The sequence below is a fragment of the Peromyscus maniculatus genome, chromosome 5 (assembly GCF_049852395.1).
Source record: "Peromyscus maniculatus bairdii isolate BWxNUB_F1_BW_parent chromosome 5, HU_Pman_BW_mat_3.1, whole genome shotgun sequence".
Classification (NCBI taxonomy): Eukaryota; Metazoa; Chordata; class Mammalia; order Rodentia; family Cricetidae; genus Peromyscus; species Peromyscus maniculatus.
Genome location: NC_134856.1, coordinates 108,951,227 through 108,978,724, shown reverse-complemented (window position 1 = coordinate 108,978,724; position 27,498 = coordinate 108,951,227). Strand labels below are relative to the sequence as shown.

The 27,498-nt window shown below is 37.2% G+C and overlaps 1 protein-coding gene across 1 annotated transcript; it reads right to left on the bottom strand.

Annotated features, from left to right (window-relative positions):
* Positions 1-504: 504 nt before the first annotated feature.
* Positions 505-25,429, bottom strand: LOC102910928 (prolactin-7B1-like). Its single transcript, XM_076573622.1, is given in 6 exon segments — positions 505-508; positions 1,400-1,605; positions 2,134-2,313; positions 4,781-4,888; positions 13,724-13,805; positions 25,326-25,429. Coding segments are annotated over 6 exon segments (684 nt in total).
* Positions 25,430-27,498: the final 2,069 nt, after the last annotated feature.

Here is a 27,498-nt window from a genome sequence, read left to right as displayed (position 1 = left end):
TAAATATAAATGTATATGGCTTATTGGAGTGACTTTGTTTTTAATCATGTAAGGGAGATTTAAAAAAAAATGGGTTTTTACCTGCACTCTGTAGGAATTTAGCAGAATCCCTGTATGGCGTAGATGTTAGAATGCACAGCTATTTTTTAGAAGTACCTTGACCTTGAAGAATTCCTGTGTAAGACAGTGATTGTTTTGCTGAAGGGGCTTTGCAGTCATCCCATGACTTTGGTCACAAGACACCTCAGGTACACCTGAGGCTCTTGTATTACTGTGTATGGCACACAATGCATAATAAAGAACAAGACTCATGAAAGCATGTGATGCTCTCCTTCAGTAAGACATGTAAATTAAGATTAGAGACCTTGGTATGAGGAAATACTTTGTGTAACAATCAATAAATACACCTTGGTATGGCTGTTCAGGGTTCAAGCCATCAGAAGGGGTTAGACCTTCCTGCTGCCACATGGGTCTTAAAATTTCATCTTAGAGTACCTTTTTTCTTCAACTAACAATGGAAGAACACAGAAAGAACACAAAAGAATAGAGAATAAAGAAAGAAATCATCAAGAGAGAGTTTGAGTGTCTTTTTCCCTAACCCCCTCAGATTAAAAAAAAAAAGCCTAATACATGATGATGCTGTGGATTTCCATTTGAGCCCCATGCTGCTGAAGGCTCTCCCCCCCCCCCCCCCCGGCACTGATACCTCTTAATGCCATGTTACTAATATCAATACAAACTCAAATTCTATTACATATACAATTTCATGGTAGAGACTTGGAATTCATGAACTTACCACGCTATTTTTGGTATGTAAAAGAGATAGGTGGTGGGAGAGGGTGGGGATGAACTGTTATCAGTAAAACACTGGATACTGACTTTGTACAGTCAATCTTCCATGTGTTGCTAGTGTTTGGAAATTTGATTTACACAGGGGCTGCCTGCTTTCCCTTGTCAAGATGGATCCTGACTATATACCAAATAATGTTTAGGGACTATGAAAATCACTAAGATTATTACCTCTGAGATGATTTTAGGAAAAAAAATATTGCTGTCAAATAAAATCTGTCTTGCTTTTTTATATGATTTGCTAAGTCATCAATGTAAATTTTTGAGGATTGACTGAGTGAAAGTAGGAAGAAGCCAATTTCATCATTTCCCAATGAAACATCTATTTTTTTTCTGTTAGGAGGGGGTCCATGCTACTGATGTGTTTAGTACTAAATGAATGAAAGATATTAATAATTGTCGCATTATACATTGACATATTTAAAGCACTATTTTGTTTTTGTGGAGGCATGTTACACTCAAGCACACATGCAAAAATCATTAAAAATGGATCATTATAGAGTATCAGTCCTCTAAGTTGTAGCAGATGTCTCAATGAATATGAACATACCTCGGGAGTCTGAGATAAATATTAACCTTATCTGTGCCAACACAAAGGCAGTAGGATAATTTATAAAGAGCAAAAAAAAAAACAAAAAAAAAAAACCAAACAAACAAACAAACAAAAAAAAAACGTGATTTTTCCTCCACTGATTGTAAGGATGCAAGCTCTGACCAGACAGGGTACTCTTAATTTCCTTCCATTCCAGGATGAACCTAATGACAAAATTAATAGTCACATTATTACTGTTTGTGTTGGGTTGTCCTTTTCCCTTTTAAGTATTGTCATCAACACAAATCCAGAGTCAGAAGTGTGAATTTTCATGTGTCAAAGCCTGGATACCATGCATCCTTCTGGTCATCTGAAAACTAGAAGTAAGACTCAAGTATATATTTTCTCAGATAAAACTGATTCTAGACAATGCATATTCTTTTGTGAAAAGCTATATAGAGGACCAAAAAATTTACACTTATGTTTGTGCAAGGCACAACTGAAGGACTGGTTGTATCATCTTTCTCACTTTAGATGCACAGAGGCCAGGAATGGTAGATAGTTGAGAACAACTCACTTTGCCAGGAAAGGTACTGCCCTGGTGACTGTGAGGAAGAGCTCTATCAACTAGTGGCCAGGGAATAGAAAGACTTTGTGCATAAACTGTGTTCTTGCAGAGTGGAGTGTTTCAAATGTTATTGTTCTCCACGTACGTCACATCATTCAAGGAGAAAAGTAAGAAGACTGCTCACCCTGCTGACTATCCTCATGATGCTCTCCTGAAGCTCTTTGTGTTTTACCTCAATATCTTCAACTCTTGATAGAATATCATCACGGGCTCCTGGCATAGCACTGAGTTCCTCCAGTAAGTGGTGTAGAGGGTTGTTCCAGGCATGCAATATGCTGAGTATCAGTTTCAGAAAGTCTTCAAGCTATGCAACAGTAAGTAAGCAATCATATTGACATAAATGAAGTTGATCGTGATGCATTGCATTTTATTTTAATCAGAAAATCATAACTAAAATGTACGTTTGTAATTTTATGGATATATAGAATACATTTTATAGATGAAAATTATGTAGAACTGTCAATTTCAACAAATTCATCTATATTTTGCTAAATAATATATTATCTTAAATAGTAACTTTTTCTAATAAAATATCATGTTGTTTTTATTTTATTTTCCTACTGAAATTGTACCATTTGAACCCCCTTTAGGTCTTGCCTATAGTATTGTGTCCAGAAGAAACCAAAGCTTTGTTGGGATTTGGTAGGTGCCCAAAAGACCTGACTCAGAAAGATAACTGTCACTAATGTCAGTGGCATATGGCTCAAATCATTTTCAGTCAGATTTGTCATAATAAGGAGATGGTTCACAATTACACTCATCTAAGATGGCGAGGTTTTAGGGGATATAAAAACAAAGATTTAATAAAGAAATCATGTTGTTCATGAATATGCTTTCTACAGTCTACTTCACTCTCTGTCCTTGCCTCTAGCAGAGCAGTCTGTCAGCATCAGCAGATGAAGATCAATGGCACAGTGTTGCCTTCATTACTAGCATCAGTGGAAATCTCAATGGAGTTTGATTTCCCAGTGTGTGCCCTCTGCCAGGATTATACATGAAGCCCAAATGTGATTTCAAATACTTGTTGTGTTGATATCTGTAAGCAATTCTATGGTAATAAATATAAAGTCTAGAAAGGTATGACACAAACTTTGTGAAGGAAAACATATAAAGACATGAAAGAAAAGACCATACCAAATGGTGACAGATCCTGGGAGCAGTGAATGCTTGACTTAGAGGAACTACAGACTCCCAATGTTTTTTTTTTTTTTTTTTACTTATTAATCACCTTTTTTTTAAATTTATTTTACAATACTATTCAGTTCTACATAATAGCCACAGATTCCCTTGTTCTCTCCCTTCCTGCTCCCCTCCTTTTCCCCCCAGCCCACCCCTGATTCCTACCTCCTCCAGATCAATGCCTCCCCCAAGGACTGGGATCTACCTGATAGACTCAGTCCAGGCAGGTCCAGTCCCCTCCTCCCAGACTGAGCCAAGCGTCCCTGCATAAGTCCCAGGTTTCAAACAGCTAACTCATGCAACGAGCCCAGGACCTGGTACCACTGCCTAGATGCCTCCCAAACAGATCAAGCCAATCGACTGTCTCACCTATTCAGAGGGCCTGATCCAGTTGGGGAAACCCCAGCCTTTGGTTCATAGTTCATGTGTTTCCATTCATTTGGTTATTTGTCCCTGTGCTTTATCCAACCTTGGTTTCAACAATTCTCGCTCATATAAACCTTCCTCTTATTCACTAATTAGACTCCCAGCGCTCCACCAGGAGCCTAGCCATGGATGTCTGCATCCAGATTCCTCGGTCCTTGGATGGGGTTTATGGCACAACTATTAGGGTGTTTGGCCATCCCATCACCAGAGTAGGTCAGTTCCTGCTGTCTCTCGGCCATTGCCAGCACAGACTCCCAATGTTACTGGGCATGCTGGTGGTTAAAATTCTGTGTTAACCTCCCAAATCTTCACTTTTTATTTCTCAGCTAGTGTGATAATATTCCATTTGTAAGGACACTGGAGTGAAGTCAATATAGTAATTTATGAAGTGTCTACCAATGCCAGTGAAGAACGGCATTAAAATATTACTCCTTCACTTCTCATTATTACTTCCATATAATGTTCAAACCAAATCAGTTCATGATAAGTTATGATAAAGGTCATACAGGAATGATCATATCAATTAGAAGTTATAGCTGCCATAATAAGATGATCTTTCCAACATTTTTGAGGACATAGTTTCATTTGGAGAAACATTAAATAGTACTTGTGTGATCCTCATGTTTGAGTCCTTTCAGTAATGCCATAGGAAAAGTCCATAAAACAGAGAGTAATAACACATCCGTAAGATGCAAACATGGAATCAGGAGATTCTTGAGAATTAAGAGGTGCTGATTTAATGGTCGTAGTATAAAAGATTGCCAATAAGGTACCATTAGTAATACGCAATAAATATAACTACAATTTCATTCTTATGGATATACATTTTCATTCTTATGGATATACATGTATATTTAAACACGGATGCCCAATTCAGGTCAGTCTCCTACAGAATAGTAAATAAAATTGGTAGCCAGATATTGCTAAGCTAGGGTTATATAAACGGATAATTTATAACTTAGCCACAAAATTGTTTTATTATTAAAACTTTATTTACTTGTAATTCATCAACGATGTAATATGATTTTGTATCATTGCTTACTCTTTCAGCATTTTCTTGTAGGGGTGATTATAACACATATATAGTGCTCATAATGACCTACAGAACAGCTGATCCAATATACTACTTGAGCTCCTTAGGATAAAACCATGGACTGAGGATTCACTGAGAGCTTTTTGGCTTCCTCTTTTGTTTCTGGGGTGTTGAGTGAAAAAGTATGGCAGCTGTTCAATGTCTTGAGCATGAGCTCTTGGTCTCTGAGTAATTCTAGTGTCTGTAAATGTTAAAATAGAAACTGAGTTAGTTGTAGTTCAGTCAATGATCTATGATCAGAATATAAATGCATTTAATAAATGTGTAATTTTAAATGTGAGTGTTAAATAAACCTGAAATTAAGGAAGAAAATGGCTATTTTACCTACTCTTTTCTCTTTAGATACAAAATTTCAGTTTCTTTTCATCTAAGTGTCTAGCCTCTGAATCACTTCCTTTCTCATGGTTCCTGTGTATCCCCATGCTTCTCAATATTTATGTTTAGAAGTGAGGTCCTTCAAATAACAAAATAATTAATATTTTAAAGCTCATTTTACTCTGGGATTTGAATTAAAACTCATTACTCTCCTGTTTTTTTGTTGCTCAAAACAGATGTTTTCTTTAACAAGATATTGTTAAATTAGACAATTCTTTCTATTGATGCTGAATATATTCAATTATATCTTGCAAAGTTAATCATAAGTACTGAGTGGAATTGTGTTACTGTTGATATAATTAGTTATCAGGTCTAGTATTTTTAAAAATGACTAAACAAGAATAAATTAAAATACAAAAATATGATTTAGTATGTATATATCAACCAATATATAAGTATTAAAACATTTACTTAACTATATTATTTTCAATATGTTATTTAAAATAATAATCAGATATTTTGTGAAAGTTTAATGGATCACTAGGAAGTATAGGCAGTTAATGGCTGTAATATCTAGAAACACAAACTGAAAGAAAAACATGTGAGTAAAAATAAAGTGTGAGTAACTTTTATTACAAATGCTGAGATATATTTTCTGCTTGCCATTTGTTGAATTGAGGTCTAATTTATTTTCTCTTCATTGAACTAAATAACTAAATGTCCTTGTATACATAAAATATAACCATCAAGCAGAGATAAACTACTTACTTCTTTTTCCCCTTTTATTACTAACTTTTTTCATACAACATAATTTGATCGTATTCTTTACCCACTCTCAAATAGTTATAAATCCTCACTACCTCCATACTCACTTAGCTCTGGTTTGCTCTTTTATTTTATTTTTTGTCTCTTTGAAACAAAAGCAAAAGGAAAACAAACAAAAGTAAGATGAAAAATATCAAAACAGAATTCCTCCCAAACTCCCCAGACTCAACGACACAGAGTCAGTTTTGTGTTGGTTTGAGGCCTCTCCTGCAGTGTGGTTGATTTACCCCATTACACTCCATCAGGGAAATCAGATTCTTTATTTCCCATCAGGCACCAATTGCAAATAGTTTTTTGGTTAGGAGGGGGACTTTGTGGCCCTCTCCTGAAGACTAAGTGATTATTGAAAAGGAAAAAGAAAGATCATGAGTTAGAGGTGTAGGGCCACTCTAAGAAACAGTTTCTGCTAGGTACAGCAAGGAAATACACATAGTAACTCACAAAAACTATGCCTACTTCTAAACCAGTTCTCCTGTTGAATAAACTCTATTAAAAGAAATTTATATATATATATATATATATATATATATATATATATATATATATATATTCTCCTAGCATTAGGGGTCTTCTAAAAAAGCTAATCTATCAATACCTGATATGGTTTCAGTTTATGCTAGCTCTTTCAATCCATGGAATGTAATATATAACAATGAAATTCTCATCCCATGGAATATTTGCAGTGTACTCAATAAAAATGGCAGAGGATACTACCTCCCTACAAGCACAATCAGAACAGCAGAGTTCTTCACCTTGGAGACTTTCATTTTCCATGAATATTTTGGTTTCAGATATTATTTTATAAAATTATGTGTATTTCATATATAATTTCAAACATAATTCAATATATAAATTCAATAGTTATCTATCTCTCTATAGATACATGCATATGTATATATGTATAAGTGTACTATCCAATTTCACCTGAAGCATTTCCATAATCTAATATAAAGTGACGTAGAAAAATGTTTTTGTTCTCTATTTCATAAAATACGTTTCATAAAATTCTGTTTTGCTGTGCTTGTCACCTACAGAACTTTAATACCACCAACTGTTAATAAATACATTGGTGTCATTCAAATAACTTCATAACTCCCAATTGATTAGTCAAGAAATGTAAGAAATGCATCTGCTATCATCATTCTAGGCCTCAGCAGTGAAAGTTTTAAAGGTTAATTCAAGAGGTCAAACTATTGTTTAAAATGCAAGAAACAAGAAAACCTTTCCTTCTTTCTGAGTTGTGACTATTTGAACACACTGACTCTTGTGTTCCCAATAAATTACCATTTCTGAATCTCAGCCAAATCAACCTTTGAACTATAGTTTTTTTTTTCTTCTCCAGAAACTGTCATGGCAATTGAAAGTTTTTAAGCATCATCCATGCGTTCTAACCATTAAGATGCCTTTCTCTAACCATTAGAATGCTTTAGAGTATATGGGTATTTATGTGTGCATTCACATGAGTACAAGTATGTATATAAGGCAGAGAACAACTTCAGGGGTTATTTTTAAACACTAGCCACACTTTTATTTTATAATTGCTGAGATGAAATCTCACTCTCCTGGAACTCCCTAAGTAGACTATGCTGGCTGGTTAGCCAGACTTGAGACCGATCTGCCTCTGCTATCCTAGCACAGAAGTACATCTGGCTTTACCCATCTCATCCCATTTCCTCTATCACTTCAAGTAAGATAAGGAAAACAAATTAATTATTGCCCTTGACATAAAGAAAAGGTTCCCATGTTGTGAACCTCTGTAAACAGTGAAGATTCCTCCTAGACTGTAAAATTTCTCCTAAACTTGGTCCTGTGTTACTTGAACAAATATGCATGTCTGTTAACACAAGATGACTGAGACAGGACTCTACCAAGAGGATTCCATCTCATAACCTCAGAGAACTCACAGACTAATCAGATATACTCAGAGCATGAGTGAGAGCTTACTTACAGAAGCATGGTTGACTCAATGACAGCTGCATCTCAGAGAAGTTCTACCACAGTATGTGGGCCACTGGAGAAGGCTGCTGCACTGGAGTTCTAATCTCTGTTTGCTTTCTACCTCCTATATACTCTAGCAGATTGCTGCAAGGCCACCTACAGCTGTAACAGGAAGGAAATAAGTTTTTAATGCTGGGTATGTTTCCAATGACTCTCCTGCTTCTGGAAATGTTAGTAGTGTTATCACCGTCATCACAGAATTGTTGTTTCTGTGTGTGTCTGCTGTTTGTAGCTAGTGTCCAACTCAATGTAGAGCTCTCCAAAGCCAAGTTGACTACATGATCATTAGTGACATATCAGTCCAGGTATAATTTTTTGTATGCTATCACATCTTCTCCTTCCTCATACACTTGCATTCTTTCAGTAAAAGTTTATAAATTTCAAGCCTCTTTGAGAGGGTGATATATGTATGTGCTTTTTTTTACTCAATATTGAGCCAGTATGTCACAGCACCCATCATTTTTTTTTTTGTAGCAGTGTAACTAGCCATTACTTCTGTAATCAGTACTGCTGTGTCACAGTGGTTTTGGTGGACATGCATTTCTGTGCTCTCCCCTGGCATTAGCATGTAATTGAATTCTCTCCCTGGTGTCAGTTCTGCCCAGGCAGATCCCTTAGTGCCTTTGGAACTGAGAAACAAGTAGCATGGAGGAAGATTCCAGTTCAACCCCAGTCTGATTTTTCCACATCATGAAATAAGACCATGAAATGTCTTTCAGCAACTGGGTCCAACCAGTTCCTTCCCACAAGTGACTACCTGTAGTGTCAACAGCCTAAATGGTGTAAAAAGATCTAGAAACCTTGCTTGTCCACTAAGTCCTAGTGAGGGAACATATGGCAGGCAGTGGCATTTCATTCAATAAACTTATAACTGTTAGAAATGCTTTTCCCCATGCCTGTGTAAAACATCTTACTCATTCTTGTCACAGCTGTCTTTAGCTGGGAAGCTGTCAGTTTTCTCCGAATACATTGCTAAGTTATTAAGACCCTTAGAAGTTAGCTTTAGATAATGGCAGCTTTAGAGAGGGTCAGCGTGCTATTTTATTGCCTACTTCATTAAAGTGTAGAACTGCATCTGAAATTTTCATCTACGTGGATGCTAAATAAAATCCTAACTGTTCAGTACATCATGAACATGTCTCATTCTCATTTCAATGTTTTCCTTTAGAGCAGTGATTCTCAATCTTCCTAATGCTATGACATTTTAATACAGTTCCCCATGCTGTGGTGACCACCTCAACCATAACATTATTTTCATTGATACTTCATAACTATAATTGTGCTACTATTATGAATCTTAATGTGAATATCTATATTTTCCAATGGTCTTAGGCAAACCAGTGAAAGGATCATTCAATACCTCCAAAAAGGGTCATGACCCATAGGTTGAGAACCACGGTTCTAAAACAAAATCTCAGTTATAATAGATGGTTATTAATATCTACTTTTCATAACATATAATCTATTTTTTCACTAGCTGTTTACTTTAGCTGATGCTTTGCCATGGCTTTACCAACCTTGCTACATGTTGGTCAACTATGCCACAGTGAGTTATCTACTTTTGGCTTTTGGTTAGTGCTTTGTAAAGGAGCAGGGTAACTTTAATGAATGCTTTCTGAAAGGGCCTGGAGTTGGGTGAGCAACTTCTTCCCCACTGATATATTTCTGGGAAAGCAAATGATTGCCTAATATTTCAGTCCTCAGGGAAAAGTTTACAAAAGGTTATACAGCAGATGTTCCACTGAACACCCTGATGTAGCATTCCTCTGCTTAGGACAGAACTGAACACAATGTACTCTTTGAGGAGGGGATCATTGTCCACACTTAAGTTCAAGCTTATTCATATTTATGTCTCTGTAATTATCCATCAACAGTTGTCTGTAGTCTAAACAATTTAGGTATCAAGATGTAGTCATGAATTAAGGTATACTTAGAGCAATTTATGTTTTTCCTGAATCTACCCCTTTAAAATTTTTATTAGCATATACCAATGATGATAATAATAAGTTTCATTTCAACATTTTGTATTTTGATCACAATGACTCTGTTAATCTCTTTTGTCCCCCTCCCAATACTAGTGATCTCCTGCTTCTTTGTTAATATCCCTCTTTTACTTAAAAAATATTTTATTTGTTATTTGAGAAGTTTGTACGTGTTTTGATTAATTCCTCTATCTCCCCAATTCTTCCGAGATCTACCCTCCATCATGCTCATCCAACCTTGCCCCATTTGTTTCCTTTTGTGGCTGTTGTTAAATGTATCAAGACCAGTTTGTGTTGCAAAATATTCTTGGTTGTATGGATTTTTATTGGAGTGTGATCATCTTCCTATGATCTGAACTTTTAAAGAAAATTGACTCTGTCACTCTGTCTCTCTCTGTCTCTATGTCTCTGTCTCTGTCTATCTCTGTCTCTCTGTCTTTCTCTTTGTCTTTGCCCCTCTGTCTGTCCCTGTCTCTGTTTCTGTCTCCCTGTCTGTCATCTCTCAGCAGCTATCAGTGAAAATGGTCTTTGGATAGGGGTGCAACTTCCTGTCAAAGTCTCCTTTCCAGATTAGGGTTTTGTCTGGCTTGGGCAAATACAAGTCTTATGCATACTGTCACAAATATTACTTTCATTATATACATTCCTGTCCTGTGGCTCTTACATTCTTTCCACAACCACTTCATTAGTGATCCTTGAGTCTAGGAAGAAAAGGGGTATATATGTCCAATTCGTGCTAAGCGTTCTGCAGTCTCTTATATTGTTTAACTTTGTCAATTGTAGGTCTATTTATTAATCAATATCTGCTACAAAATGAAGTTTCTCAGATGATAGCTGAGCAATGTACTTATCTAGGAATATAATGTAAGTTACTAGGTGTCTTTTTTTAATACTTTGTCCATTTAGGAGAAAAATAAGAATAGGTACTCAATGAACTATCTAGCTATATATTCCTAGTCCAATAATGGTGCCAGGTACAGGCTTCCTCTTGAAGAGAGGACTTTAAAGCTACCCAGAAAGTAGCTGATTACTCCCATGATGTTCTTGCCACTATTATACCATTGGTAATGTCTTAGCTAGTCATTGTTGCTTGCATGTTTCACGACTGGGTCAAATTGATGGCTATTTTTCTTCTTTGGCACTGCTCATGGCATGATCTAGCACTATGGAGTGTATAAATTAGTAGTAAATAAATCAGTAGTAATAAAGCTTTCAGGTCTGTTCCACTTTAATTTCTCCATGTTACATGACTTAAGTATCAGTGTCTTCATGAATATAGTCTTGCCATTATCAAGAATATTGCCAATAGCCTTTTAGTGTTGTATATCTATGGTACTTCACTAAACAACAACTACTAAAGTATTACCATTTCTGTCACTGGACTTTTTACTTCATAGCCTATGGTATCAGGAAAGACATATCGCCCCTTCACATGCAAACTCCATTATAACTCAGGGCCATGTGGCGTCATCTTGAGTATCTTAATGGTGTTGTTAGGTTGTCTTACTCATAATGTCTAGTGATAGAGACACACTAGAAGAATTCATGGTTCATGTGACTATAGCAACTCATCTTCAAACACAAATAAAGCTTTGCTATGTACACCCTCACATTAGAAGGCACCCTCAATTTCAGAAGTAAATATCTTATCCTTGGATGAAACTTTGGTAAGAAATCTCCATTAAGCAGCACATATTACTGAATTGCCAACATTGACTCTTCTTTACACACCAGGATGAGCTTCATGCAATGGCAACAGAAAACTCAACCTCCCCCTAGAATCTTTAACAATGTCAGACTCACACTCCTCTATCCATTTCATAAGACAATTATTGGATGCACAAATTTAGTTTAATATACAGTCAGTTACTGGATTTTTCTTCTTCTCCCATTACCTCCCCTCCCCCTCCCCTCTTGCTTGTCTACTCTCCCCTCCTCTTCAATTTTCCTGTTTTCCTTTGCATTTTTTGTCTATTTCATGGACTTTTTCTCTCTCTACCTCTCTCTTCTTCCTCCTTTTCTTGTTGTCCCTTTGTATTGTTTCTGCCCTTAGTTACTTAGTTGTTCAAAGTCTTTATCCCAGAGAGAGCTAATGGAAATTAAGATTTAAAAATCTTGGTGAAGATTTTGAAGCTCTTCCATCTCTTATAGTTCTGTAACCTAAAAGAAAGCATGATACATTTAGGCACACGAGACTATGAAGAAAAATTTTCCCTAATTAATAATGGAATCATGCCTATTTCCATTCTTTTCCTATCCATGCATGTATATCTTTTTATTGATTTTAAAATTATTTCATTTGATAATATGCTTCATTACAATATTTCTGTAAATATTTATTTTTAAATAAAGAACTTATTCACTCTCCTACTGTGCACTCCAGTTCCATCTCTCTGTTTTTCACGCCCTCTTTCCTTTTTCATATGGTTCTACTTCTTCTTTATTTCTTAAGAACATAACTGGAATTTTGCAGAGAATAGCACTGAATATTCAAGTTAGGTTCTTTTTTTTTTTTGCCCTGTAGCCATTTTCACAAGACCAATCTGTCAATCATGATAAAATTTCTTCTTTAGTTTTGTCTCCAGTGCTTTAAAACTTTTATGGTACAGTTCTAGATCTTTCACTTTCTTTGTTAGGCTTACTTCCAGGTATAATTTAGATGGTGCTCCACTGTTGTTCTGGTCCTTGGATAATAAAAATATTAATATCTTCACATGATTAATCAAATCTCTTGGTTTCCTTTTGCATCTTTCCTGGGAAGAATGATACCAAACAAGTCTAAGATTTCTTGTGTAAAGATATGAGTAGGGTTTGTCTCAACTAAAGGAATATGTGTAGTCAAAGGAAAAAACTCTGAGCAGACAGAAGGAAGTTGACACTCTAGAACTATTCTTGGTCTGTAAAGCCTTGGGGTGCTTAAAAAATTCTGTAACACATGAATATTTATCCCTCTCTAAATAGCTGGGTATTTTTGTTGCTCTGATATTTGAGTACTTATTGTTTCTTCATATTCATCTATACAAACGAGGATGCAAAATGATACCCACAGTGAGTTTAGTTCATTGTTTACATAATTAGTTTGCTTTCAGAGTGTCTTGGGATTTACATTCTTCCAGAAAGAATTCTAATGGGAAATTTCAATTAGAAAGTGTATTATTTGACAAATCGACAATCAGATAATAAAAAGTCTAATGGTGATTAGTCACTGATCTCATTAACTCTTATGCATGTATATATATATATATATATATATGTATCTATATATATGTGTATCTATATGTATATGTATATATATAATTTTATTCTTAGCTGCTTCTGAAATTATAAAAGCTTAGATTTAAATTACACATAAAATGTTATTTTGTTTGATGACTATGTAAAAGTTCATATATTTACTTATGTATATAGAGCATATGAAATACTAAACTTTAAAAATGAGTGTCCTTACCAAAATAGCTATTTCTATTTTCAATGTATCTTGTCCTTCATTCACTTAAACTTTCTATGAATTATAAGATATAATGCAATAATAGCAATAGGTATGTTACAATTTAAATTTCATAATGCTAAGTACTGGTAAGATTTGGTGAGTAAAGTGAGACTTAGTTTCTAAAATCTGGAAACAGCTTTAAACATTATATTCAATATGTATTAAATTTTCAGGAGTTTGCTGAACAATTATTCATTAAAAATTTCAGTTTAACTGGAAAGTTTGCATAGTTGTAGCCTTCTTGTTCATATCAACTTGAAGTACATGCCTAGTCTTAGCTTGTGCTAGAAAGAGACATTTTGAAATCATGTAGGAAAGACTTAAATCCTGAAGAACAGAGCAAAAGCTTGATCTATGATCCATGTGAACATGCATCATCTCAAGTAACACAGGAAATGAGCTTTACCTTGGAGTTCACACTTCTCCAGAAGTTTTTCATCAGCTTCACAGTGTTCTTGTGTCCTGTTTGTGTCAGGTACCTCTCCCAGCTAGAATTTACATTTAGTTCAGTTGCATGTGCTTAACATGTTTGCTCATGAGTGTGAACCCAACACTTGCCAAAGTGAATGAGTAAGTAGACAAGGAAATATATATAAGCTAAGTGGCCAGTAACAGCTTTCTGGAGTGACATATAAATTTGGGCAATCAGTAGTTACTATTGACCTTTGAAAATATATTAATATATTAATCTGACTGGGTTAAGATATTTTTTATTCTCAGCATGACCATGAACTGTATTTGAAAATAACTGTTAAACCAGTTGTGTTAACCAGAATTGAGATTTATGAAGAGTCCTAGAAGTTTTGCTTCATTTAATTTGATCTTTATGATTTTTATTTTTCTTTATGTCATTAAGTGAAGTGAGTGGTTCTTAGTAGTAATTTTAGAAAACCATTTTAAACACTGGAGTAGATAAGCTTCTCAATGGAATACTGACATGGCTGTCTTGGCTGAAGTACCTCCAGTTTGACTTACTCATCTTTCTTTATGGTGTGTAGGCACACAGTGGTATATAGTAAAATAAGTTATCACAGCAGTCTGTGGTGAAGTGATTTCCATGTTTTTTATGGTTGGATTTTTTGTCTTATCTTTCATGCATATTGGTCATTATTGTGGTAAAGGATTTTCATATAGAAGGAATATATCTGACTGCCTGCTGGATGGGTAAGGTGCTAGGGTAGAAGCATTATGCTGATAATACACCTTTTACAAGATATTAGAATGGTTCCTTGGCCATCAATCAAAGGAGGGATATTTTTAAAGTAGCTTTAGAACATAATTATTTTCATTAGTGGTTAGTTGACCATCTCTTGCGATTAAGACATGGATAGAAAATAACAGGTAGATTTGAGGGAAAAACAAACAAAGCATTATTAGTCAGCTTCCCAGTGCTGTGACACAATACACAAGGAGATCACATTAAGAGGTGAAATTATAGAATTGATTAACAGTTTAAAGTGGTTTTAGGTCATGATACCTTTAAGGTGTTGCATTGGTCCTATGACAGTATAGGACCAGTATAGTTGTGACCATGAGGGAGAGTGTGTGTGGTGGAGAGAGGGTGAATTAGCATTCTAGTGTCTCAAGAATTCCAGGCACACCCTAGTAACATGGATGCCAGCCACCATGTCTTCCTTGTAGAGTTATAGAGTTTTTACCAACTAATCACAGTGTCAAAAACTTTCAAAATATAATCATCTGGCAATATTCCAGTTCTAAACAAGAACAATGAGGAATGCTTAGGAAAATGGAGAAAACTTTAAAGGGATCAGGGTTTAATGTCTACTTGTAGCTGGCATAGGCATAGTCTGATTCATGTTCATTCTTTCAGTCTTAATTATAGTGTGTTGTTGCACATATCATATTCTACTTTCTGATCCATTATGAATCTCTGTGAACAGGAAGGGAATGGAAGAGGTTGAGATTCCAGGAAGGGTTCAGTAGTGATTGAGTGCTATTCATTTTACTGCTTAAATAGTTCCAATTCAGGTTGAGATCTTGTCAATAATATGTGTTCAAGTTCACTAAGAAAATCAGTAATGGGACTTTATTTCCCATTTCTACTAATCTACTATATTATTTTAAGAACATTAAATGAATGTACGTTCAGTGGCAGAAAGGTGAAAAGAAATGTTTTAGGGACTGATCGTCGCTCTCTTCTTTGACATGTGACTTGAGCCATAAGAATACAAGAGGGATGCATTATGTAATTTGAATGAGATTAATATGAAACTAGACCAAATAAGTCCTGTTAGAAAAGAGTGAGAGAACACATGGGTGATGCCCAAGATGAATTTTTTCTTCTTCTTTTTTGTTTCTCTTTTTTTTTATTAAGGAACTTTTTTATTCATTTTATATACCAATCACAGAACTCCCTCTCCTACTTCCTCCTGGGCCTACTGCTGCCCACAAATCCTACCTCCCATTCTCTCTTCCAACAAGGCAAGGTCTATCATGGGAGTCTGCAAAGCCTGCTTTGCTATATTCAGAAGAGGCAAGTCCAAGCCCCCCACCCCCACATCAAAGCTGTGAATGGCATCCCACCATAGGTAGTGGGCTCCAAAAAGCCAGGTCATACACCTGGGATGGATCCTGATCCTACTGCCAGTGGGCCCCTTAAGCACATCAATCTATACAATAGTCTCATTTGTGCAGAAGGCCTAGTCCAGTCCTGTGGAGGTTCCACAGCTGTTGTTGGCCTAAAGTTCATGAGTTCCCACTGATTTGGTTTGGTTGTCTCTGTGGGCTTCCCCACCATGATCTTGATGCCTCTTGCTCATAGAATCCTGGAGCTTAGCCTGGTCTTTGGCTGTGGATCTCTGCATCTGCTTCCATCTGTTACTGAACGAAGGCTCTATGATAAAATTAAGGTATTCACTGATCTGATTACTGGGGTAAGCCAGTTCAGGCACTCTCTCTACTATAGATAGTAGTCTAAGCTAGGGTCATCCTTGTGTATTCTTGGGAACCTCCCCAGCACCGGCCTCTTCCCATCCTCCACCAAGGTATCTCCCTCACTGTTCCTCAACTCAGTCCCTGCTCTAGATCAACCATCCAGTTCCCTCATATTTTTATCCTCCATCTCCCATACTCCATTTCTTCTCCTCATCCCCAGTTTACTCATGGAGCTCTACTCTATTTCCCCTTGCCAGGGTGATCCATGCATTCCTCTTAGGGTCCTCTTTGTTAGCTAGCTTCTCTGGAGCTCTGAGTTTAGTCTGGTTATCCTTTGCTTTACATCTAGTATACACTTAAGAGTGAGTACATACCATGTTTGTCCTTCTGAGTCTGGGTTACCTCACTCAGGATGTTATTTACTACTTCTATCCATTTGGCTGCAAATTTCATGATATCATTGCTTTTTTACTGCAGAGTAGTACTACATTGTGTATGTGTACTACGTTTTCTTTAGCCATTCTTCAGTTGAGGGGCATCTAGGTTGTTAACAGGTTCTGGCTATTATGAATAATGCTACTATGAACATAGTTGAGCATGTGACCTTGTGGTATGATTGAACATTCCTTGGGTATATGACCAAGAGTGGTATAGCTGGGTCTTGAGGAAGATTGATTCCAAATTTTCTGAGAAACCATCATACTGATTTCCAAAGTGACTGTACAAGTTTGCACTCCCACCAACAGTGGACAAGTGTTCCGCTTGCTCTGCATCCTCTCCAATATTAGCTGTTATCAGTGTTTTTGATCTTAGCCATCTTAGTTGTAAGATGGTATCTCAGAGTTGTTTTGATTTGCATTTCCTTGATGACTAAGGATGTTGAACAATTCTTTAAATGTCTTTCGGCCATTTGAGATTCTTCTATTGAGAATTCTCTGTTAAGCTCTGTAGCCCATTTTTTTAATTGGGTTGTTCAGTATTTTGGTATAGAGTTTCTTGAATTCCTTATATATTTTGGAGATCAGCCCTCTTGGATGTTGGGTTGGCGAAGATTTTTTCCCATTCTGTAGGCTGTCATTTTGTCTTATTTACCGTGTCCTTTGCCTTACAGAAGCTTCCCACATTCAGGAGGTCCCATTTATTAGTTGTTGTTCTCAGTGTCTGTGCTACTGGTGTTATATTTAGGAAGTGGTCTCCTGTGCCAATGCATTCAAAATTACTTCCTACTTTCTCTTCCATCAGGTTCAGAGTAACTGGATTTATGTTGAGGTCTGTGATCCACTTGGACTTGTGTTTTGTACATAGTGATAGATATGGATCTATTTGCAGTCTTCTACATGTTGATATCCAGTTATGCCAGCACCATTTGTTAAAGATGACTTCTTTTGTTCATTGTACAATTTTGGCTTCCTTGTCAAAAATCAGGTGTTCATAGATGTGTGGATTATTGTCAGTGTCTTCAATTCAATTTCATTGGTTTACATGTTGGTTTTGATGCCAATATCAAGCTGTTTTTATTACTATAGTTCTATAGTAGAGCTTGAGATCAGGGCTGGTAATACCTCCACAGGTTACTTCATTGTACAGTATTGATTTAGGTATCCTGGGTTTTTGTTTTTCCATATGAAGTTGAGTGTTTATTGTTCTTTACAGGCCAAGATGAATTTCAGCAGAAAATTTAAGGGAACATGGACAGGAGATAGCTGTGGGTTTATAACCTCCCAGTTTCTGCATTGTTTAAAAGTTTAATGGCTTTTGGGCATAGTGCAATTTCATAGTATTTGTACTGTTTATCATTTTACAATGAAAGTTGTCCTATATAGAGTGTGTGCTTTTCTTAAAGAATATGGGGTTTTACTTATTCTGAGTAGGATAGAGCCATTGATCAATCACATTCTCACCCTGCTTTAATAAGGCGACCCATACTGACTTGTTGTGATTTTAATTAAACTGTAAGTTGCCTTTTTTGCAATCATGCTTCTATGTATGATTACTGTTGTGGAATATTTGTACACTGCATGAAGATATATTGTTGTGATTGGTGTAATGAAAAGCTGAATGGTCAAAGCTAGGAAAGAGAGAAAGGCTGGACTTCTGGTCAAAGGAGAGGAACTACGGATGAATCTAGGTCTGTGAGGGAAATGACAATGAGACATGGAGCGAGTTAGACATATATGATGAAAGAAAGGTAAAAAGCTGTGAGGCAAAACATAGATGAATAGGAACAAATTAACTTAAGTTATAAGAACTATTCAGAAACAAGCCTAAGATATAGGTTGAGCTTTTATAATTAATAAGAAGTCTCCATGTCATTACTTGGGAGCTGTCTGGTGGACAGAGAAAGACTTGTTACCTATGTGTCTATGCTAGTGATATATTACCTACATCTCTTTGTTAGTCATGTATTTGTATTTCAGGGAAAATGCAATGTCAACAAACTTGGCTTTTAGATATTAACATGTCTAAAGGCTCCGTTATTATTTTTAATGAAGGATCTCTCACAGACAAATATACATTCAAAGTTAAATATATAAAAATTGGTTAAAGCAAGACAGATTAACCCAAAACACCTCAAAATTAGATTGAAGGGCTGGAAGATTAACAATCTATTTTATAGACAAGTTGGCACATCAGGAGCCTAAGATTAAAGTCAACCTTACGTGAATCCTTTGTCAGGCACCGAAATAAGTTATACAAAGCAAAAAAGCGAGTGTCTTCATCAGGTGACTGAAAGGATGCCAGTCCATTCCAGTATGGGTACACATAACTTTCTGGGAATCCAGGATGAATCTAATCACCAAAAGGCATTCATTTATTATTCACTATTGTTTGCTTGCTGATATTCATTTTTAAATGTTGAGTGAACTCTTGGGATGAAGTTAGAATTGTAAAATCTCAGGCAAAGGCATGAATTTTAATGTATCTGTCCCAGAGTAGTGTGGATGTGTTATACATGAAATTGTATAAGAGAGATTCTTGGATACATTTCCTGTATAGAGTATACACCAGAATAAGGATATTCCCACATACAAGGCAGACAGATAAATAGGGGGATGTTACTTGCTTATAGACATGGACTTTACCATGGGACAATGCCAGTTCTTTCATGAGGAAATTTAAATATGCCTTCAGCAATGGCCCAGACTATGCTTACCTGATTGTGAAGGGAACCATTGCCCTTCAGTACTTTTCAACTAAATCTATTGTCAACATAATACATGGAATGGAAATCTCAGACTTGGTGAGGACTGCACATGATGTTTTCAGGTGCAGATAGTCTAGGGGTGGTTGTGATGGGAGATTTGGTTATGGCAGGAGTCTTTCCCCCTGCCAAGGAAAGGTAGCTGCTTAAAGGACTATGAAGAGCATCTACTTTGTATTGAGACTCCTGATATGTAAAGCATTCTATAGATGGATAGCACTGCCAGGAAAGCTTTAGAAAAGAGGCTGTGTATTATACTGGATGATTACGTTTTGCTATTTAAAATAAGGTATTTATGGATTTGTTTCTTACTACAGTGGTCACATCTATGATGAATTAGAAAAGCAAAGGAACATAAGAAGACTACATATATTGTTCACTATCCTCTTAAAAGCCTCTGTAAATTCTTTGATTTTTGCTTCAATGTTGTTGGCTCTTGATATGATATCGTTAGGGGCTTCTTCCATTCACTTGCTATGTAATGCAGAGGGCTTTTCCAAGATCCCAACATACCGATTGTCTCTTTCAGAAGGAATATACCCAAAATATTCATAATTAAACAACTGTATTAAATTGGTGAAATATAGAATAGTTAGCCCATGTGGTATATGCTCCAAGAAACTGGACTAAAATATCTATTCATTATATTTATGTAGATGTCAGTTGTTACGGAAATTTCAAAGTTTAGTCATTTGTCTACAGTTTGATTGAATAACACTAAATATGTCTTATTTGACTAGCTACCTTTTCTTATGAGAAATATGTTTTATAGTATTTCCTTTTCCCTTTGAAATTCTACCATCTTTCCTTCCTGTATAAGCAATAGTCTTTGATGGTTTTTTGTTTGTTTGTTTGTTTCTCAGCAAGTAAGCAAGCCTTCCCAGGAACTGAGTAAGTGGTCATAAAACCTGATTCATATATGATTGCTACCAGCAGTGCATTTCAGTGGCAAGTGGTCCAAATGCTTTTCCTATGGGAATGCTTTTATAGTAAAACATCATATTCTTCATTGATGTATTCATTTATGATTTTTTCATTTATCTTAACACAGTGGAACAAAAATTCAATGAAGAGTACTAGGCCTTTATATGTGTGTTTTGCTCATGCTATGTGAATCATATCTCTTGCCTCTATGAGCAGCCTATGTGTGACCATGTACAGTGGAGAACAGTGGAACAGCATTGCCTTTAATAAGTGGATTGATGAAAAGCACAAGAAGATGTGATTCCCCAGTGTGTGCTCACTGCCAAGGACATATAAGAAACTCATCTCTGAATAAAATGCTGCTATGCTGCTGTCTGATGCTTATCCTCTTGGTAATGAAAACAAAGACTAGATTGGATTCCATTGATCCACTAGTTTTCAACATTTTCACATTGTGATATGGAATACACTACAGATGTGTTTGATTAAAGCAAGGAATCCGAAAGGAGGAAATATAATGATTATAAATTGAAAGTGATTTAATACATGAATCTTGTCATTACAACTGATATGTAGCTGTATCCTGACAACTGTAGTGTCTTACAGGAACTTCTTGTTCAGCTGACCTTTAGTTAAAGCTTAGGAGAAAACCAATAATTTATTGAGGGATGGACATGCAGGTTAGACAAAACCAGGACAATCTTGAAAGTCAAGAGGAGTTGTTTTTGTGATTAGTAATATGCAAAGCAGCAAACACAGGAGCATTTCATATATATACACATATATATATTTAATGAAACTGTATTTACATTTCCTATACATAAATACAAATATATTTAAGCATGTGTGCAATTCATTTTAAAGTATCCTATAAAATAACAACTATAATCCTAGCTATAGGCATTGGTCAAACAGTTCCCCTGCATGCACAACTTATGGTTCTATTAAATATTACTTAATCTTTGGTTTTACTTATAATATATCAACTGTACAATGTGACTTTTCTTTGAATAATCCTTCCTCTTTCATTCTTCTGAATGTATGATTGTCATAACAATTTTCTTACCCATAACCACCTTCACTGTAGCCAAGTGAGTGACCTGCTTAGTTCTTCAGCATAAAGCACAAGCTGTACTCACCAGGATCTGTGGGGCTCCTTTCTTAGGTATCAAACGAGCAAAGGTAGATGTGTGGCAGCCAGTAAGGTCTCTTTCATGGAACTACCGGCCTGCTGTATATTGCACATCCTCTAACTGGAAAAAATTTTAATTCGGACATGAGTAAGTTAATCCATAACCAGAATATTGATACATTTGTTATATATATATATATATATATTTGTTTTATATTATATTGTTGTGGGGTGGTCCTTCTGTATGCTGAAATGTGTGTTTCTCTGATTGGCTGATAAATAAAATGCTGATTGGCCAATAGCCAGGCTGGAAGTATAGGTAAGATATGCAGAAAAGGAGAATTCTGGGAAGAGAAAGGCTGAGTCAGAAGATGCCAGCTCACTGTCCAGGGAGCAGCCTGCAATGGCACACAGGTAAAGACAGGTAAAGAACATGTGGCGACATATAGATCAACAGAAATGGGCTGAGTTTAAGTGTAAGAGCTAGTCAGTGGTAGGCCTGAGCTAATGGCAGAGCAGTTTTAATTAATATAAGCCTCTGTGTGTTTACTTGAGTCTGAGAAGCTGCGGACTGGACAAGACATGAAAAAACTTTCAGCTATATTACACACACACACACACACACACACACACACACACACACACACATGTATACAGCCTTTGTGTGTGGGGTTGGGGCAGGGAGGTAAGAGATTATGCTTAGGTTTTGGTTCCTTCTTTCTTTCTTTCTTTCTTTCTTTCTTTCTTTCTTTCTTTCTTTCTTTCTTTCTTTCTTTCTTTCTTTCTTTCTCTCTCTCTCTCTCTCTCTCTCTCTCTCTCTCTCTCTCTCTCTTTCTTTCTTTCTTTTGATTTTTCAAGTCATGGTTTCTTCACATAGTTTTGGAGCCTGTCCTGGATCTTGCTCTGTAGACCAGACTGGCCTCGAACTCACAGAGATCTGCCTGGCTCTACCTCCCAAATGCTGGGATTAAAGGCATGCACCACCATAGCCTGGCATTGGTCCCTGCTTTCTATCTTCTTTGAGACACCATCTCTTTTTCTCTGCTGTATCATGTTGGGGACTATTGGGGTCCAGCCCCTAATAGTCTCCTTTCCAGGGTCCGCGGAAGGATCTATCAACCAGCTGATAATTAATCTTTGATGAAATGAAATGAATCTATGTACACGAAACTCCTTAGTCCATATACTTTATTATTCTGTGACAGTTATAAGCTTATATTCTGTTCTCATATTTAGGTCATCTTTAGCCTGATTTCTCTCTACACTTGTCTGCGATCCCCTCTATGTTCTATCTTAATTCCTTCATCTAGTTCTGTCCCTTCTAGGTTCTCATCTATCTAGTTCTTTCCCCTATCAGCTCCTCTCCCGTCTCCTTCTCTCTCATCTGGCTCTTCCTCATCTTGTTCTTCCCCATCTGGCTCTTCCTCATCTTCCATCTCGTTCCTCTAGTCCTCTCTTTTAGCTCTTCAATCTAGTTCTTCCCCATCTCAGTTCGTTCCTCTCAAGTTCTTACCCATCTAGTTCTTCCATTCTCTTCTCTCTTCTCTGTTCTGTCCTCTGCTTTACAGTTATATATCTCCCCAAAATCACAATCCTCCCCTCCACCTAGGACACTCAGCCTGAACTTCCTCAGGCAGTGATTGTCCACTATCAGGATCAAATGGAGGGTTGATAAGAATTACAAAGAAGGGCACTAGTTGTTAATTACCATTTGTGACCCAAAGGGGAAGTGACTAATGAATTAACTAAAGGCTAAATATGGGTAATATCTAAGAAGAGGGATCTTACGTGCACAACTATAATCTTAAATGTGTTTGGTAAAGGATGTTAAAAATCTATAAGTTGCTAGGTCAATGGGAGAAAATAAAACTGTCTTCTTTTTTCCTGTGGCTCCTATCTGTCCAAGCTGTCTGCCGTTTTTTCTGCAGGGTGGGGCAAAGTGTGCTCAGTCTCTAGGCAACCTGTGTACAGCTAGATGCCTCTGGTGATAGTTAAAGGGAGATCTGGAACTGGAGGTAAGGTTTGGGAAAGGAGGAAGTTAAGCTTAATTAGCACATCCACCAGGCCTTCTCAAACAGATAGCCTGGATGCTTAAGTCTGTTCTTAGAGAGTACAGAGGTATCTCTGATAAGGTACTTTCCTCCATCCGGTGATGGACCTGGCCGGATGCTACCAATAACGATAATTACAGGGAGGCTTGAACTGGGAGTTCTGGCTGAGCATAGCTGTTAGCACATAAGGTTATCTAAAAATTCCTAGAAGTGGTCAGGTAAGTAGTTAGAGGTCTATAAAGTTAGTAAGGCTGTAAGAAAGGAGGGGTCTGAGCTAAATTGTGTAAAGCTATTACTTAATGTGTACCTGACCTAGGCAGTGTCCCCTTGTGGAATTTACCTTAAGTCAGGAGACTCGCCTGTGGGTTGTTATCACTGTTAATCCTCGGAAATTGGGTGACCACCTGGGCGATGTCTCCTTTAGTCCTTGAAAGTGGCTAGGGGAGATATCTGATTCCAGAGAAAGCCTTTCCTGAGGCTGTTCTCCAAATACCTAGAATGTGTATGTCCAGCGAGTGATCAGTCCACACTGTTAGCCTTTCTTAGGGAAAAGTCAATTGGGGAAACTATGAAGGCACACATGATTTTCATAACAGAATACAGCTGATATATAACAAGCCAAGTAACACCAAAAACTCCTTGGGATTTGGCTTCCTCTGGAGGAATTCCCCGATTCCTCCAGGTAGTGACTTTGCCATAACCAGCTGAGTTCTTATGATATATTCCTGCGGCTCGCAGCAGTATCACACAGTAAGCTAGCTGAACTGGCACTGCCATGGATCAACCTGTTACAATATCCCACCTCACTGTGGTGGTGCTGGCCTTACAGACTTACGTTATCAATTCTAGCTTTCTGTGGGTTATAACACACATCTTAGAAGGGCTTATAATAAAAATCCCAGAGCCAGATAATGGGGTGAATGCTGAAAGATCAGAGAAGCAGAAGCCACAGTCAACCTCAATCTGACAACTCCTCAGCCAGTCGTGTTTCTAGGAATCCTCAGAATGAAAGCCTCTGAGTCCTCACCAATGAGGGTCTCAGTTAAACTGTGTAAAAGCTTCTAGTTCCTGGTCCTCACACCTTATATACCTTTCTGCTTCCTGCCATCACTTCCTGGGATTAAAGGTGTGTCCTTCCCAAGCAAAGACATGAGATCTCAAGTGCTGGGTTTAAAGGTGTGTGCCACTACATCTGGCTCTGTTCCTAGTGTAGCCTTGAACTCACATGTAGCATGAATCTTAAAAGGTCTTATTAATAAAACAAACCTGGAGCCAGGTATTGGGGTGAATGCTGGAAGATCAGAGAAACAGAACAAGCCACAGTTTCCTCACCTCATTAATTCGTCAGCTGACCCTGTTTCCTCAGACTGGAAGGAAACTGGGCACAGTCTATCTTCTTCTTACTTGCATTCCCTAGCCCAAGGCCTCCTTCTTCTTTGTCATCTTACTGTTACTACCTCCAGATTTCTCCTCACCATCTTCCCCTTTCTCATCTTACAAGAGGCCCCCTTTTTTATTAAGAAAAAAAATTACTCATTTTACATACCGAAGATCTCCCTCTTCCCTCCTCCGGCCCTCAGCCTCTCCCTCACAACCCAACCCCTATTCCCTCCTATAAGAAGGTAAGGCCTCCCATGGGGAGGTATATTTAGTAGAGGCAGGTCCAAGCCCCTCCGCCTGCTACAAGGCTGTGCAAGGTGTCCCATCATAGAAGTGGGTTCCAAGAAGCCTGCTCATGCAGCAGGGATGGATTAAATAAGAGGCCACTTTTTTTCTCTTCTAGTCTGAAATTTTCTGAGCCTACATTCTTTTCCTTTGGGTTTTCTCAGCCAGCTCTTCACCATCCTTTTCCTCTTCCTTCACTAGCTCATTGACATCATTTTCATTGTACTCTCCACTCAACGGCATATTTTCCTACCCTTCTTCTAATATGGAGAAGTCTTGGGTGTTGAATTCCTCCACCCAGCTGAGGCTCAGGGCCTGAAACCCAGAGAACCACAGCCCCTTCCTACAAACAGCTAAGTCTGTGGAGAGAACTTAAAGCAGCTAGAATGGCCTTCTGAGAGAGCCTTTGAAAATCATTCACCACAGCCTTGAGGCAGGGGGAAAGGCTTGAACACACCTCTATTGAATGCACCAGGCTCTGCTGACTCACTATGGGAGGCCTTACCTTCTTGTAGAAGGGAATGGGGGGTTGGGGAGGAGAGGCTGGAGGGGCAGGACGGGGAGGAACAGGGGGATCTGTGATTCGTATGTAAAATGAATAAAAAAATTTCTTAATAAAAATATCACCGCTGACACTTTAAGGTTGTGAATTTACACTAATATTCAATGGTTTGTGTGCATAAAAATTCATATCTATATGCATAAATATATATTTTTCTGGGTATACACACACACACACACACACACACACATATATATATATAAATGTATGTAGGTATATGTGCAATATCTATTTTCAGCTGAGTAATTCTAATAATCTAAATGAAGTTAAACAGGCAAATATTCTGTTCTCCATTTCATAAAATCCATGGCTGTCCTGAATTCTCTTTCTTCCCAGTGTCATCTATGGGGCTTTAGCACCAGCAACAATTAACCTGGTAGTGTCATTCAGTTTACCCCAGACTGACAAAGAGTGCAAGACAGGTATCTGCTATAATTATCAATTTGAGTCTTCAGTACTGTATGTTAGAAGGTTGATTCAAGTGGGCAAACTCATGATTAAGATGCAGAAAACAAGAAAAACTTCCTTTTTCTTTCTAGAGTCATGACAACTTGAACACATCGACTCTAGTATTCCCAGTACATTCCTTTTCTTATTATCCAGAACATCAATTATACTGTATTTTTTCTTCCTCTAGGAACTGCCCTAGCACTTGAGATTTTTAAACACCACATGGTGTTTAATACTATTAGATGCTAAGATAATGTCCCTTCACTTGTGTGTGTGTGTGTGTGTGTGTGTGATATTTTTTATTTTTTGAAATTGAATATCTAATTGGCTTGAATTTGCTAAATAGACTGGGATAGCCAGTTTGCCAAAATCAAGGAGCTGTTTTTACCTCCAGAACTAGAATTATAAGCTTCAACTACATCATGGGACTTTCACTGTCTTTTTGCTTCCTTTAGTTCAAGTATCATGCTGAATCATCTTAGAAATTGCTCCTTGTCTCAAGGAGAGAAAATTCCCATGTTTAAAAACTGTTCTAAATGGTCTACTTTGCTCCTAAACAGTTCTTTCTAGATTGTAATTTTCCCCTAAGCCTTTTGTTGTTTTACTTTTCAATTAAATATGTCTGTTAAAAGCAGGTACACAAGATAGGATTCTAAGGAAATAATACCATCTAATAAGCCTTGGGGACTGATGGATTGATCAGATTTACTTAGAATAGCATTAGTGAGAGCTTAATTACAGAAGCAAGGTCGATTCAAAGACGCTCACATCTCAGAAAGCTTCCATGATGGTAGGTGGGTCTCTGAAGAATGCTGCTGCACTGGAGTTCTGGTCTCAGTTTACTTTCTACCTTCTATATACTCTGGCAGATTTCCCCAAGGCCACTAAATACTAGAGCAGGAAGGAAATAATGTTTAAAGCCCTAGGTAGGGTTACACTTACTCTCCTGCTTCAGGGAATGTTAGCAGTGTCACCAGAATTATCACAGACCTGCTGTATCTGTTTCTGCCATTTATAGGGTATGGCTACAGGGTATGAACTTACTTCAAGACCTACAAAACAGAAGTCTTCTTTACTCAATGACCAGTGGTGCTGATCACGTCAGGCCAGGTGTAAATTGCTGTCCTTCTCTACATCTCTTCTTTCCTCAGACTCCTGCATTCATTCTGTAACATTTTACATTTTCTGACTCTGAAGAAGTTGAGATATGTATATGGATTATACTGAATTTGGGGCCACTATGGAACAATATCTGTCATTTATTATCTATAGTTTAATTGGGCATTATGCTTTTGTCTGT